The sequence below is a fragment of the Sciurus carolinensis genome, chromosome 11 (genome assembly GCF_902686445.1).
Source record: "Sciurus carolinensis chromosome 11, mSciCar1.2, whole genome shotgun sequence".
Taxonomy (NCBI): domain Eukaryota; kingdom Metazoa; phylum Chordata; class Mammalia; order Rodentia; family Sciuridae; genus Sciurus; species Sciurus carolinensis.
Window position 1 is genome coordinate 45037629 of NC_062223.1, and position 17170 is coordinate 45054798.

The window sequence follows — 17170 nt, forward strand, 5'->3', positions numbered from 1 at the left end:
AACTCCTAGAAGATAACATAGGAGAAAGTCTAGATGATCAGAGGTTTGATCACTATTTTTTTAGTTGTCAATGGATCTTTTATTTTATTTATTTCAAAGACATGATTCATGAAAAAAACTGAAAAACTGTACTTCATTAAAATTGAAAACTTCTCTTTGAAAATCACTGTTAAGAGAATGAAAATTATGTCACAGACTAGAAGAAAATATTTTTAAAAGTATGTGATAAAGGACTGTTGTCTGAAATATATGAAGAACTCTTGAAACTTAATAAGAAAACAGCCCAAATAAAAAACAGACCAATATCTTAACAGACAACTCATCAAGGAAGATATACATGTAGATAGTGTATCAATATATGAGAAGATGTTCCACAATATATGTCATCAGGGAAACATCAAAAGTACCAACACACACCAATTAGAATTACCAGATCTGGAACACAGACATCACTAAATGTTGTTGAAAATAAGGAGCACCAGGAAGTCTCATTTATTCCTGGTGGATTACAAAATAGTACAGCTGTGATGGGAGATAGTTTGTTGCTTACAAAAACAAACTCTTACCATATGATGCAGCAATCATGCTCCTTGGTATTTACTGAAAGGAGTTAAAAACTCATGTACATACAAAACTTGCATACAGTGTTTATAGTGGCTTTATTCATAATCCAAAACTTGGAAGCAAACAAGATGTGTTTCAGTAGGTGAGTTGATAAATACACTGGTATGTCCAGGCAATGGAATATATTCAGTGCTTAAAGAAATTAGCTATGAAGTCATGAAAAGACATGAGAAAAACTTAAATGCATACTATTTAGTAAGACAGCTAATCTGAAATGCCTGTGTGATTCCAACCATGTGACATTCTGGAAAAGGTAAAATTATGGAGACAGTAAAAAGACCAGGGGTTGCCAGGGGTTAGGAAGGAGGGAGGGATGAAAAAGCTGAGCACAGAGGATTTTTAGGACAATGAAAATACTGTGTGTGTCACTATAATGGTAGATACATGTCATAATACATTTGTGCAAATCCAGACTGTATGACACCAAATGTGAGCCGTGGCATGTTTTGGGACTTAGGATGATAATGATGTGTCAGTGTAGGTTCAGGAGTTGTAGCAAATGTACATTGTGGTGAGGGATGTAGATACTGGGGAGTCTATGCATTTGAGAGGGCAGGGAGTCTATGGGATATTTCTGTACCTTCCTCTCAATTTTGCTGTAAACCTAAATAAGCTCTGAAAAAAATTTTTGAAAAAGCATCCTCAGTCCTATAATTTTCTGAATGGAATTAGAATAATTTTTATTACCAAAATGTTTGTCCTTTCCCCCCCTCTTTTTTATAACTTAAAATATTTTTTGCAGTGTGAAAGTTAATGTTTTTAATCATTTTTGAAAAATTTAAGCCATTATCACTTCAAGGATTACTTTTCCCAACAATCTTTGTATTTTCTCCTTCTACCTTCTAAGAAGATATATTATATTGAAACTTCTTACATTATGTCTTTATACATGATACACTTTCTATTTCTTTATCCTGGTGGGTTGGTTGCATTTTATGGAATTTCCTTAGATCTAGCTTCTAGTTCACTAATGCTTACTTTTTATTTACTGTGTACCTTATTCATTAAGTTTTAAATTTCATGACCACCATTTTCCTTTATGGAAGTTCTATTTGGTGTATTTTCACACTTGCCTTTTAATAGTGTCTTGTACTTTTCTCATACTTTTATTGTATCTTTTATGTCTTGAATCATTTAAAAATAACTTTTAATATCTTTGATATTCATCTGCTATCTCTGATTATTGGGGGGTACACATCTTCCTATCTGCCTGCTGACTTCCTCATATTAGGTCTTTGTTTTTATTGTAGTTCATAAATTTCAAATTGTGAGCCTTCTTCAATGAAGATTACATTTTTTTTAGTGAAATTTTGTTGTGCAGTTCTTTCTGCAGAGCTCTTCTGTATTTGCTTCTGTTTTGAGACTTAAAGATCTTACTGATTAGAAAAAACGATTGTCCTGTTACTTTATCATCTTAGAATGTGCACACCACGCATGGGTATGTATGTTAGGCCTTTATACCCTTTTGTGCTCCAAGTTTAGGTTTTTTCAGTTTTCATGGGAAATTTTTGGTTTTGATGCAGAGATCCAAGCAAAAACAATCTTCTTTCTGCTGGTGGATTGTTTTTCTTGTTCTCTTTTCTCAGAGTTAGCAGCTCTTTTTGAGTCTCTTTTTTATACCAGTTTTTTTTTTTTTTTTTTTTTTTGTCATTGTTATTCCAGATCTCTTGGTTCTCTGCTCATAACTTAACCATTATGACTGAGGTAGTGGTTCCTAGATTACAAAAGCATCAGTTTGTATATCTGACTTTGAAATTTCTTTCTTCTTTCTGGTGTATGGTAATTTGCCTTTCTCTCTCTCTCCCTCTCTCTCTCAGCCGGGGTAGTGGGAATTGAGCCAGGAATGCTTAATCACTGAGCCATATTCCCAGCTGTTTTTATATTTTATTTAGAGACAGGATCTCGCTGAGTTGCATAGGGCCTTACTAAGTTGCTGAGGCTGGCTCTAAATTCATGATCCTCTTTCCTCAGCCTCTCAAGCTGTTGGGATTACAGGTGTGCGCCACCACGCCCATCCATGCCTTTCTCTCTTTTGAACTTCAGATATAAATAAACTTCTTTTAATGTTACAGTTTCAAACAGTTTACATTAGTTCATTCCACAAAGGTTTTTTTTTTTTTTGGTAGTGCTGTGGATTGAACCCTTTTGTGCCTTGTGCATGTGAGGCAAGCACTCTACCAACTGAATTATATCCCAGCTGAGCTATATCCCCAGCCCTCATTCCATGAAGTTTTAAAAGTGACTTATTTTTCTTGAAACTATCATAAACTTAGAAGTTGGAAACATACAGAGTACTTATTTTCCTCAACGATTTGAGAATAATTTACCATTCTGATATTCTGTCACCCCTATTAACTGTAGTATATAGTTCTTACAATCAAGGACATTTTCATATAAAACTATAGTGCAATCATCAAAACTGGCAAGTTATTATTGGTACATAACTATAATGTTCAAGAACCATTCACATTTCACCAGTTGTCCCAATAAAGTGTTTTGTACTAAAAAATTCCAGTTTAGAATCCCATGTTGCATTTATTTGTCATAGCTGTTTAATCATTTCCAGTTTGGAAGAGTTCCCCAGTCTTTGTTTGATTTTTATGACTTTGATGCTCTTGAAGATTATAGACCAGTTATTTTGTAGAATGTGCCTCAGTTTCTGATTGATGTTTCTTCCTGATTAGATTCAGTTTATGTATCTCTGGCAGGACTATCACAGAAGTAGTGCTGTGTTCTTAATATTGAATTATCAAACAGTTCATACTTTCACATTGATAGTTAAAATAGTGTCTGACAAGTTTCATCTCTGAAAAGTTACCTTTCCCTCTTTGTAATTGAAGTATTTTGTAGGGAGGTACTTTGAAACTATATGAATATCTAATTTCTCACCAAAATTTATTTATTTATATATATTTAAATATCAATATAGACTCATAGTTTATTATTTTATTCAATTGATTAAAATCTGTGGCTGTCATTTATTGATGCTCGTATTATTCTTTTGAACAGTCTTCATATTATTTTACATGTCTTCATATTATTTTAGCATTTTTATGCTTTCAGATAAAAATTTAAAAATGCCAAAATACCTTGTACTTCACCTTTTTCCATGTTGAACTGGTTCCTCTTGATGTAAAAAGGGTGTGTAGAAGACAAGATCTGGGTACTATTACACACATTAGTATGGAGTCACTGCTTCTGGACCCCTGAGTAGAGATAGGGAATATGTGTATGTCTTTACATACATATGTACATTTACAGTTATCTTCCTACATCAGTCTTTATATATTGAAAATCATGAATTTACACCATGTCCCACTACATTCTACAAGCTCATTTAAGTTTATTTCCTTCCTATAAATTAGACCTTTTATATGTTCTTTCAGTGAAAAATATGAATTTTCATTACTGTTAATGTATTTATTTATTTGATAAATCACGATATGTGTAACTAGTCAACCATTCTGCTGTTTCTCCTTCCTCTTGTGAATGCCTTCCTTTTCTTGAGTAGAATCTGACACTTTGAGATGGGATGTCCTGTTATAGGGTATTTTTTTTTTTGCCTTATTCACCTTTTTTTTTCTTTCTTTGTTTTAGTGCTGTGGATGAGCACTAAAGCCCTAAGGCTTCATGTATGCTAAGCATGTGTGCTACCACTGAGGTACATCACTGGTCCCACCCTACTTATCCTCTGACTCCCCACAGTAGACTCTCCTCCTTTCCATGAGAAATCCTTTATCCCTCATTCAGGCCTGATACCCTGTTCTGTAGTGGTATAGCCATGACTTCCTCACCACTTCTCCACAGATTCCCTACCTTGTGCTTCCTCATCTAATGGACTTAGTATTTAATTTTTTCAGGAGGAGAAAAGGTTAAACATTTGTGTTTTGGGAGATCTTTATTTCCAATTAACATAAATCTAATTAAGGAAAATGAGTAGGAAAACAAGTTTTGCTCTAAAGAAGCATGCATTTTAGTTGTTCTTAATTTCCATAAAGTAAGGAATAACTATAATAGGAAACATCTGTATGTCATTTTTGAGATTGTCTTCTGTAGTCAATACATTAATTAGTATCAGTATAGTTTTGTTCTTATACTAGAAAGATGCCTGTCTCTGACATTATAAAGCAATTTGTATGTAATTTTTAGAATTAAAAATGAAAATTTAAATATAGCATACATAAAAAGATTGTCAATCTAATTATATTACTTTCAAACTTGATATGTTTAAAAACAAGTCATAAAATCCCCCTTTTTCAATTGCATATTTTTTTCAACCTTCGATTCAGAGTATATCTAAGATCTAACCACTTTACTACATCAGCTACTAACACCTGTAGTCCTCTTTCACCAACCCCTTTCATCTGGATTATTGCAGTAGCCTGTTAACTGGTTTTCTTGCCTCCACTTCTGTTCCCTCCTAGTGTTAACATGACATGGGAGTGATCCTTTAAAAAAAAAAAGTCAGCCTATGTTACATTTATGCTTGGAACTCTCTGCCTCATTCCTTATAAAAATCTAAATCCCTATCACATATTACAAGACCTGCAATGATTTGGATCCCTCTGCCTTCTCTTACCAACCTCTAAACTTGTCTTCAGCTGTTCTTCCCTTGCCTACTCCCTCCCAGCCACATGGGGATCCCTGCTGTTCTTTAAACATACCAAATATTGTCCCTGTCAGATCCTTTGCACTTGCTAAAATACTCTTCCTTCTCTCCAAGTCTTTATTTGAAAGTTGCGTTCTCCATTTCTATGAGGTATGTCATTGGAATTTTAATTGGAATTGCATCTGTATAGTGCTTTTGGTAGTATGGCCATTTTGACAATATTAATTCTGCCTATCTAAGAACATGGGAGATCTTTCCATCTTCTAAGGTTTTCTTTAATTTCTTTCTTTAGTGTTCTGTAGTTTTCATTGTGGAAGTCTTTTACCTCTTTTGTTGGATTGATTCCCAAGTATTTTATTTTATTTTTTTGAGGCTATTGTGAATGGGGTAGTTTTCTTAATTTCTCTTTCAGAGGATTCATCACTTTTGAATAGAAATATGTTAGATTTATGAGTGTTGATTTTATATCCTGCTACTTTGCTGAATTCATTTATTAGTTCTAGAAGTTTTCTCGTGGAATTTTTTGGATCCTCTAAATGTAGAATCATGTCATCAGCAAATAGTGATAGTTTGAGTCCTTCTTTTCCTGTTCGTATCCCTTTAACTTCTTTGGTCTGCCTAATTGCTCTGGCTAGAGTTTCAAGGACATGTTGAATAGACGTGGTAAAAGGGGGCATCCTTGCCTTGTTCCAGGTTTTAGAGGAACACTTCAGTTTTTCTCCATTTAGAATGATGTTGGTCTTTGTCCTAGCATACATAACTTTTTCAGTGTTGAAGGATGTTCCTACTCTCCCTATCTTTTCTAGTGCATTGAGCTTGAAGGGATGCTGCATTTTATCAAATGCTTTTTCTGCATCTATTGAAATGATCATATGATTCTTAACTTTAAGTCTATAGATGTGATGAATTACATTTATTGATTTCTGGATGTTGAACTAAAGTTGCATCCCTTGATGAACCCCACTCAATCATGGTGCACTTTTTAAATATTTTTTAATGTGATTTGCCAGAATTTTGTTAAGAATTTTTATATCTATGTTCATCAGAGATATTGGTCTGAAGGTTTTTTTCCTTTATGTACCTCATAGAAATAGAGAAAGCAATCATGAAATTCATTTGGAAAAAAAAGAGACCCAGAATAGCCAAAGCAATCCTTAGCAGGAAGAGTGAAGCAGGAGGTATCACAACACCAGACCTTAAACTATACTACAGAGCAACAGTAACAAAAATGGCATGATATTGGCACCAAAATAGACGGGTGGACCAATGGTACAGAACAATAAAAAAGTTGCTATCTCAGAAAGGTCTTTCCTGATTATCCTATGTAATCTTCTTCCCTAATCTGATATTTTTCTTTAACACTTACTAATATCTGATATGCCATATATTTCATCTTATTTGTATTGTTTATGATATGACTTACCCAGAGTTTAAACTGAAGGATTTTTGTGGTTTCAGTATCCCCAATATCCCAAAGTGGGATATCTTCATCACTGTTTTGTCTACAGTGAGCATTCAGTGTTTGTTGGGGAAATGAGAGTCACACGTAGTCAATTCCATTAAAATGAAATGAAATTATCAGCTCATTCATGACCATAGGCTAAAAATTTAATTCATAGGAAATGTGAAGTAATTATTATATTTTTGTTTAAAATTTAACAAATGTAAATATGATTATAATGGCTGGTTGGAATTTAACTTGGTTAAACACTACATAGTTAACCACTACATAGCAATTTTTAAAAGCCTATGAAAATGAACAGATCTTAAGAATTTTGCTTCTTGGAATTTATCCTGCTAAAATGAGTAACTACAAAAATCTAGGTGCAAGCATGTTTATTTCAGAATAATTAGTAGTACTAAAAATGGAAAACTGGGTAAAGCCATACACAGGAGAGCAATTAGGTAAAGTTAAATTACTGTGTAGTCATTGAAAAGTTAAGTTGAAGTTGGGTGTGTTGGTGCATGCCTGTAATCCCAATGACTCAGGAAGCTGAGGCAGGAGGATTGCAAGTTTGAGGCCAACCTCAGCATCTTAGTGAGATCCTACCTCAAAAAAAAAAAAAAAAAAAAAAAAAAAAAGGGCTGGGGTGTAGCCCAGTGGTAAGCCAACCCTGGGTTTAATTCCCAGTACCAAAAAAATAAAAAGTTATGTGCATATTTGTTCTAGAAAGCCATTTATTATATATTAAGTAAAAATAGGTTAAAATAATACATTTGTCATTATCACTTCCTGCTGGGCCTCTTTTAAAGTATAAATGCATAGAAAAAGGTCATACCAAAGTAATAATAACTTTTCTCTGAGTTATGAGATGATTTATTTATTTATAACTTTTATTCTTATACTTATCTGTTCATTAAAATTGTCTTAAGTGAAAAGTTAATAGAAACCTAGACTGCTCTCCCTATTTCTCTTGCTTTATTTTTTGTCTTAGTACTTATCTTTTTTTTTGGCACCAAGGATTAAATCCAGGAGTGCTTAACCTCTGAGCTTCATCCTCAGTCTTTTTTATTTTTTATTTTGAGATAGGATCTCACTATATTGCTTAGGACTCTGCTAAATTGCTGAGACTGGACTTGAACCTGGGGTCCTTCTGTCTCAGCCTCCCAAGTTGCTGGGATCTAGTTATTACTTTTTAGCATACTTTTTACTTATATTTATTAACTACCACTCCCTGTAGAAAGAAAGCTTTTTTTTTTTTTTTTCTTTTTGGTTTGTTTTGGTTGTACTAGGAATTTCACCCAGGAGTGCTTTGCCACTGAGCTATATTCCCAGCCACTTTTATTTTTTGAGACAGCGTTTCACTAAGTTTCGTAGGCTGTCCCCAAATTTGAAATCCTCTTGCTTCAGCCTTCAGTCTCTGGGAGTCTCTGGGATTACAGGCGTGTACCACTGCACCTACCTGAAAGAAAGCTTCTTAAAAGTAGGAACTTTGTTTTGTTCACTGCTATATCCCAGGAACCTAGGAAAATGTCTAGCACATATAGGTGCTATGAGTATTTGTTGAATAAAAGAATATATTGTTTTTGTTATAAGGAAGAGAGTTATTATAAATAAAATTTTGAAAAAAAATCACTAAAAACCGTGCATAGAAATATATGCCTCATTTTACAGCATGCAGTCTTGATATCACGGGGAATTTGTAAAAAAGAGTTTTAATGAGATTTTCCCCCTCTGTTTTTCAAGGTTTCTAAATATTCTTTACAGAAGAAAGTGAGTGAAATGGTAAGAAAGTTACAAAATACCTGTTTTTTTTTCACCTGGATTACTACATAAGATGCATTGTAATTTTGGGAATGTAAATGTGATATTTATAGTAAAAATAATGGAATAGTTAAAACTGGATATTGCTATCCCCTTTAAAGATCTGACATAATTTAAATATAGTAGAGTTTAAATTATTTTACAAATTTACTTGCAGGTTATATATTTATATTTTATTGAATAAATTCTAAAACCTATTATTTTAATGATATTTTCTACATATTTATGGAAACATAGTTATTATAGACTGAAAAAATTCAAACACATGAAGTAGGATTTAGGATTTGGCATTCATCCTTTAATGTTCTACACTTAGGATGCAGGACTCATTATTGTTCAACAAGTATTTATTGTGAGTTTCTTTTTCTTGTATATAAAAACTAATATTTTTGTTTATAGCATAATATTTTGTGGAATATTTACTTCAATATTTTCCTTTTCTAGTCCAATTTATTCAGAAGTATTTTTTGTGCATGCATTGAACAAAATTCTTTTATATCCACTTAAATCTTCAAAAGACTTCTTGTGTGGTTTTATGCTATTTCAGTCTTCATTGGAGCAGACTGTAAAGCAAGTAAAACTAATTTTTGAGTATGGCTTATATATTATATATATATATGTAAGAAATCAGAGGTCATGCCTTATGATATTAAATATAAAAACATAAAGTATGTATTTTGCTTCTTGAAATTGTTTTGGTGTGTTATAAAATAAAAGAGCCCATAGAAAGATTGCTAAGCTTGATTGAATAAAAGATGTGAAAATTCTGTTGCTGTTCAACTGGAAAGAATAAAATAATATTGTTGGACTGTTTTAAATTGTGATTTTAATTAAGAAGCTGAAAAACTAGAGTTCAGTTTAGCTTTAAGTACCATGACATTTGTTCTGAAAGTCATCTTCAACGCTACAGTGATTTTACACAAAATATAGTGAAATTGAATAATGTGCCCTTTGACCTGGGAGATAAGGCTACAAGTTAAAGATCAAAGGCAATATAAAATGTGTTTTGTTTTATTCCAGTTTAAAATTTGATTAAACAGATACTTAAAATCTTAGAAAAAACATAGAAACATGTAGTTTACCTATCCTAGTTTTTTGTCATACTTCGAAGCTTTTTGTTATTGTGAATTATAATCTCTTAACATACTAAAATGAATTTTTAAGTTATAGTCATAATATTTTTTCTGACAGTTCAAAGCATTTACATCACTTTTTATTAAAATAATTTATATATTGATATGTACATTTAATATTTTATGACCACTCAGGTTGAATATTTATATTTTTTTATTTAAAAGTTAATCTTTTTTTTCTTAAACATTCTTGGGTATATTTATCTTACATCATAATTTTTATATTATTATTCTTATGATGCTGTTTTTATATAACTCACATCCTTCTTTTCATTCAAAGTTAGTATTATTTTATTCAAAGCAGTACATTATTCTTTTATATTATTTATCTTTTTGGATAAGACAAGGTTCAAGATAGTCACTACAGTAGTGCCATGACAGGACTTTGGGAGAATTAGTCAAGTGTCCTAAAAGAAATTATTTCAAAAAAGTAGTAAGCAACTTTTAAAGAAGTGCATCATCTGCTTGCTATAGGTGAGCACTAAACTACTATAAATTTCTATCATCTAGGAATTCAGTAAGTTGATTTCTTGTAGAAGTGGTGATACATCTCTATAGATAAATTGATACAGCACACATAAATCAAAAGATTTGTCCATCCCTATCCAAATAACCTGTTGAAAAAAACCATGGTCATTACCAGTAAAAGAATGCAGCAAAACATGTCAAAGAGAAACTTTAGAACATTAAGTTAGCTATCATTGTGATTTGGTCAGTGAGAAAAATATCTCCTGTTGTTTGCACTGATTACTGTGTAGATATTATGTTGTGTAACTGAATTTTTCTGTGGCTGTGTTGTATACCTATGTAAGCTAATTCTACTTAATTAAGGAAGTAAAAAATTATCAAACCACATTTAAGTCATATTTTATTTCTCTTTTTATATATAACTTCCTTTTAAAGAAAATACTTGAAGATTTTTCTTAAAGTTTCACTATTAAAGGTTTTGATATGATTGATAGTAATCACATATTATCTTTCAGAGTAGAATGTTTTTAGACTGAAGACTTGTCTGGAAATAACTTCAGGACTATTAATATATGTTTATCTGTACATGTGTACATTAGCAGTATAACTTTAGATTTTGTAAGTAGTATATGCCTCATATTTCAGACTGAAAAGTTAAAACTATCTTAAGAAAGATACTATTGCTTTTCAAAAATTGATTTTTATAACTCCATTGATTTAGTTTGGGTTCATATTGAAAAAGTTAGAAGTTAGGTTGCAAAATTGGAAATTAAGAATGTATGAAGTTTATCTTTGGATTTTTGTCTTTTCCTCTAAAATTTCTTCATAGCTACCTGTTTTAAGGGAAGTTAATTTTGTCTCCAAAATTTTTCAAATTAGTCTCCTTAAGTAAAAGGGGAAAGGGAGAAATTGTGCATTTAGACCTTTTATTAGTAAATGTTTATTTAGAAATTACATGTATATATTATTTTGAAATCATTCCTACTTTAAATGCCTCAAGGCTTTAAAGTATACTTTATGACTCTGTACATACATACACACATATATAATTATGCATATGCTGTCCTTTTTTCTAATATTTATTTTAATAGGTTAGATGTATTTAAAATTAGGTACTTATGTGTTTAGAAAGCAGTGTATTTATATTACTCAACCATAAAGAAGAATAAAATTATGGCATTTGCAGGTAAATGGATGGAGTTGGAGAATATCATGCTAAGTAAAATAAACCAAGCCCAAAAAACCAACGACTGACTGTTTTCTTTGATAAGTGAATGATGATACATAATGGGGTGGGGTGGTGGTGACAGTGAGGTAAGTGAAGGATGGAGAAACTTTGGAGTGTGTAGAGGGAAATGGGGTGGAGGGGTGGGGGAAGGAAAGACAGTAAACTGAGACAGACATCATTACTCTGTGTTTGTATGATTATATGAATGGTGTGAATCTACATTGTGTACAACGATAGAAGTGAAAAGTTGAAACCAAGATAGCGGAATAGAGGGTGACTGTATCTCATGTCACTGCAGAACTCAGAATTCAAGAAGAGGAGGTATTGAGAGACTCAGGACCAACTCAGAGCCGCTGGGTGAGTTGCTCCCACTGAGCGAGGCTCAGTCCCGGCAACAGGCCCGGACAACAGGCCCGACAGCAGGCAGCTTCTCGGAGCAGGGCCGGGCAGCGAGAAGCTTCCTGAACAGCCAGGTTCCCTCCTGCGGCAGGCCCAGTCTGCAGGCAGCTTCTCCGAGCAGGGCTGGGCAGCAAGAGGCTTCCATGAACAACCAGTCTCCCCCTTTGTGCACAGCCAGCCCCCACCAAGGGTCACACTGATGGACCCAGACAGCAGGCAGCTTCTCGGAGCAGGGCCTTGCAGCAAGAGGCTTCTATGAGCAACCAGGCTCTCCCTTCTTCGCATGGCCAGGCCGGCCTCCGGTAGCAGGCCGGGTCCACAGGCAGCTTTTCAGAGAAGGGCCAGCCAGTGAGAGGCTTTCACACACAGCCAGCCCCCAACCCCGAACCCAGCAGCGGGCCACAACAGCAGGCAGCTTCTCGGAGCAGGGCCGGCCAGTGAGAGGCCTCCACCCACAGGCTTCCCTGGCCAGGACAGCAGGCCAGAAACAGGCCCAGACAAGCCATGCCCTAGCCTGCAGTCTCGTTCCTCTTTGGCAGAACATCGGTCAACAAGTGGAGGCACCTCTGCCCACTAGCAGGGAATATATCCCAGCTGAAGGCCACCAACCCTAGAGGGGCAGCTTTCTTCAGGAGCACTGCATTATCAAGTTCCTCCAAGACTTCAGGCTACTGAAGGCTGGGAGGTGATATACTGGAAATATACAGGGACACTATAAGCCAATGGAGGAAATCTGTAATATCTCAGAGTTCCACTGATATCTGACCAATATGAGAAAACAAGGAAAGAAAATGTCCCAAACAAACCTAGATACTATATCAAAAAAACCCAATGATAGCATGGCAGAAGAAATATCACAAAGGGAGTTCAGAATGTACATAATTAAAACGATTGGGGAAGCAAATGAGGAGATGAAAGAGCAAATGCAGGCACTGAAGGATGAGATGAAAGAGTAAATGCAGGCATTGAATGATCGCACCAATCAGACAGTTAAAAGAGCAAATATGGGAAACAAAAGATTATTTCAATAAAGAGAGATACTGAAAAAAAAAAAAACACAGATATCCTTGAAATGAAGGAAACAATAAACCAAATTAAAAGCTCCATAAAAAGCATAACCAATAGGATAGAACACCTGGAAGACAGACCCTCAGATATCAAAGACAACATATTTAATTTTGAAAACGAAGTTGACCACACAGAGAAGATGGTAAGAAATCATGAACAGAATCTACAAGAATTATGGGATATCATGAGAAGGCCAAATTTAAGAATTATTGGGATTGAGGAAGACACAGAGAAACAAACCAAAGGAATGAACAATCTATTCAATGAAATAATATCAGAAAATTTCCCAAATCTGAAGAATGAAATGGAAAATCAAGTCCAAGAGGCTTATAGGACTCCAAATACACAAAATTACAACAGACCCACACCAAGGCACATTATAATGAAAATACCTAACATACAAAATAAAGACAGAATTTCAAAACTGTGAGAGAAAAGAATCGAATTACATTCAGGGGGAAACGAATACAGATATCAGCAGATTTTTCAATCCAGACCCTAAAAGCTAGAAGGGCCTGGAACTACATTTACCAAGCCTTGAAAGAAAACAATGCCAACCAAGAATCTTATATCCAGCAAAACTTACCTTCAGATTTGATGATGAAATAAGATCCTTCCATGATAAACAAGAGCTAAAAGAATTTACTAAAAGAAAGCAGACATTACAGAACATTCTCAGCAAAATATTCCATGAGGAAGAGATGAAAAACAATGATGTAAATCAGCAAAGAGAGGAACTACCCTAAAGGAACAGCCAAATAAAGGAGAACCCAAGTCATGTCAAAAAACGAAAATGAGCCAAATGACTGGGAATGCAAATCATATCTCAATAATAACCCTGAATGTTAATGGTCTAAACTCATCAATCAAAAGACATAGACTGGCAGATTGGATTAAAAAGAAAGATCCAACAATATGCTGCCTGCAGAGACTCATCTTGTAGAAAGAGATACCCACAGACTAAAGGTGAAAGGATGGGGAAAAACATACCATGCACATGGACTCAGCAAAAAAGCCAGAGTGTCCATCCTCATATCAGATAATGTGGACTTCAAGCCAAAGTTGGTCAGAAGGGATAAAGAAGGACATTTCATACTGCTTAAGGGAAGCATAAATCAGCAAGACATAACAATCATAAATATCTATGCCCCAAACAGTGGCTCATCCATGTATGTTAAACAAATCCTTCTCAATTCCAGAAATCAAATAGACCACAACAAATAATACTAGGGTATTTTAAAACACCTCTCTCACCACTGGACAGATCCTCCAAACAAAAATTGAACAAAGAAACCATAGAACTCAATAACACAATCAATAATTTAGACTTAACAGACATTTATAGAATATATCATCCAACAAAGAATGAATACACTTTCTTCTCAGCAGCACGTGGATCCTTCTCTAAAATAGACCATATTTTATGCCATAAAGCTAATGTTAGCAAATACAAGAAGACAGAGATACTATCTTGTATTCTATCAGATCATAATGGATTGAAACCAGAAATAAATGACAGAATAAAAAACAGAAACTTCTCCAATACCTGGAGATTAAATAATACATTATTGTATGATGAATGGATAACAAAAGACATCAGGAGGGAAATTTAAAAATTCTTAGAAATAAATGAGAACAAAGACACTTCATATCAAAATCTCTGGGTCACTATGAAAGCAGTACTTAGAGGAAAATTTATTTCATAGAGTACATTCAATAAAAGAAGAAAAAAATCAACAAATAAATGACTTAACACTACAGCTCAAAGCCCTAGAAAAAGAAGAACAGAGCAACACCAAAAGTAGTAGAAGACAGGAAATAGTTAAATCAGAGCTGAAATCAATGAAATTGAAACAAACAAACAAAAACAATAGAAAAATTGACAAAATATATAGTTGGTTCTTTGAAAAAATAAACAAAATTGATAAACCCTTAGCCACACTAACAAAGAGAAGGAGAGAGAAAACTGAAATTACTAAAATTCAGAATGAACAATGAAATATCATGACAGACACGAGTGAAATACAAAATGCAATTAGAAGCTATTTTGAAAATCTATACTCCAACAAAACAGAAAATTTTGAAGACATCAACAGGTTTCTAGAGACATATGAATTACCTAAACTGAACCAGGAGGACATACACAATTTAAATAGATCAATGTCAAGCAATGGAATAGAAGAAGTCATCAAAACCTACCAACAAAGAAAAGTCTGGGACCAGATGGGTTCTCAGCTAAGTCCTACAAAACCTTTAAAGAAGAGCTCATTCCAATACTCCTCAAAGTATTCCATGAAATAGAAGAGGAGGGAACCCTCCCAAACTCATTCTATGAAGCCAATATCAATAACAGAGACACATCGAGGAAAGAAAATTTCAGACCAATATCCTTAATGAACATTGACGCAAAAATTCTCAACAAAATTTTAGCAAATCACATACAAAAGTATATTAAAAATATAGTGCACCATGATCAAGTGGGTTTTATCCCAGGGATGCAAGGTTGGTTCAACATCCAGAAATCAATAAATGTAATTCACCATATCAACGGACTTAAAGTCAAGAATCACATGATTATTTCAATAGATGCAGAAAAAGCATTTGATAAAATACAGCATCCCTTCATGCTCAAAACACTAGAAAAAATAGGGATAGTGGGAACATTCCTTAACATTGTAAAGACCATCTATGCTAAACCCATGGCCAATATCATTCTAAATGGTGAAAAACTGAAAGCATTCCCCCTAAAAACTGGAATAAGGCAGGGATGCCCTCTTTCACCACTTCTATTCAACATTATCCTCGAAACTCTAGCCAGAGCAATTAGACAGACCAAGGAAATTAAAGGGATATGAATAGTAAAAGAGGAACTCAAATGATCCCTATTTGCTGATGACATGATTATATATTTAGAGGAACTCGGAAATTCCACCAGAAAATTTTTAGAACTCATAAGTGAATTCAATAAAGTAGCGGGATATAAGATCAATGCACATAAGTCTAATGCATTTTTATACATAAGTGATGAATCTTCAGAAAGAGAAGTTAGGAAAACTACCCCATTCACAATATCCTCGAAAAAAATAAAATGCTTGGAAATCAATCTAACAAAAGAGGTGAAAGACCTCTACAATGAGAACTACAGAACACTAAAGAAAGAAATTAAAGAAAACCTTAGAAGATGGAAGATCTCCCAGGTTCTTGGATAGGCAGAATTAATATTGTCAAAATGGCCATACTACCAAAAGTGCTATACAGATTCAATGCAATTCCAATTAAAATCCCAATGACCTACCTTACAGAAATAGAGCAAGCAATCATGAAATTCATCTGGAAGAATAAGAAACTCAGAATAGCTAAAGCAATCCTTAGCAGGAAGAGTGAAGCAGGAGGTATCGCAATACCAGAACTTCAACTATACTACAAAGCAATAGTAACAAAAACACCATGGTATTGTCACCAAAATAGACAGGTAGATAAATGGTATAGAATAGAGGACACAGACACAAACCCAAATAAATACAATTTTCTCATACTAGACAAAGGGGCCAAAAATATGCAATGGAGAAAAGATAGCCTCTTCAACAAATGGTGCTGGGAAAACTGGAAATCCATATGCAACAGAATGAAACTAAACCCCAATCTCTCACCCTGCACAAAAATCAACTCACAATGGATCAAGGACCTTGGAATCAGACCAGAGACCCTGCATCTTATAGAAGAAAAAGTAGGTCCAAATCTTCAACATGTTGGCTTAGGATCAGACTTCCTTAACAGGACTCCCATAGCACAAGAAATAAAAGCAAGAATCAACAACTGGGATAGATTCAAACTAAAAAGCTTTCTCTCAGTAAAGGAAACTATCAGCAATGCGAAGAGAAAACCTATAGAGTGGGAGAATATCTTTGCCACTCATACTGCAGATAGAGCACTAATTTCCAGAATATATAAAGAACACAAAAAACTCTACACCAAGAATATAAATAACCCAATCAACAAATGGGCTAAGGAAACGAAGACACTTCACAGAAGAAGATCTACAAGCAATCAACATATATATGAAAAAAATGTTCAACATCTCTAGTAATAAGAGAAATGCAAATCAAAACTACCCTAAGATTCCATCTCACCCCAATTAGAATGGAGATTATCAAGAATACTAGCAACAATAGGTGTTGGTGAGGATGTGGGGAAAAAGGTACACTCATACATTGCTGGTGGGGTTGCAAATTAGTGCAGCCACTCTGGACAGCAGTATGGAGATTCCTCAGAAAGCTTGGAATGGAACCACCATTTGACCCAGCTATCTCACTCCTTGGCCTATAGCCAAAGGACTTAAAATCAGCATACTACAGTAACACAGCCACATCAATGTT

At 34.2% G+C, this 17170-nt stretch overlaps 1 protein-coding gene across 1 annotated transcript in view; it reads left to right on the forward strand.

The window, feature by feature from the left end:
- Ccdc73 (coiled-coil domain containing 73) overlaps positions 1-17170 on the forward strand; it is a 177911-nt gene that overhangs the window by 105724 nt on the left and 55017 nt on the right. The window contains 1 exon segment of the mRNA XM_047517413.1: positions 8421-8459. Within this exon segment, the coding sequence (XP_047373369.1) occupies positions 8421-8459 (39 nt within the window).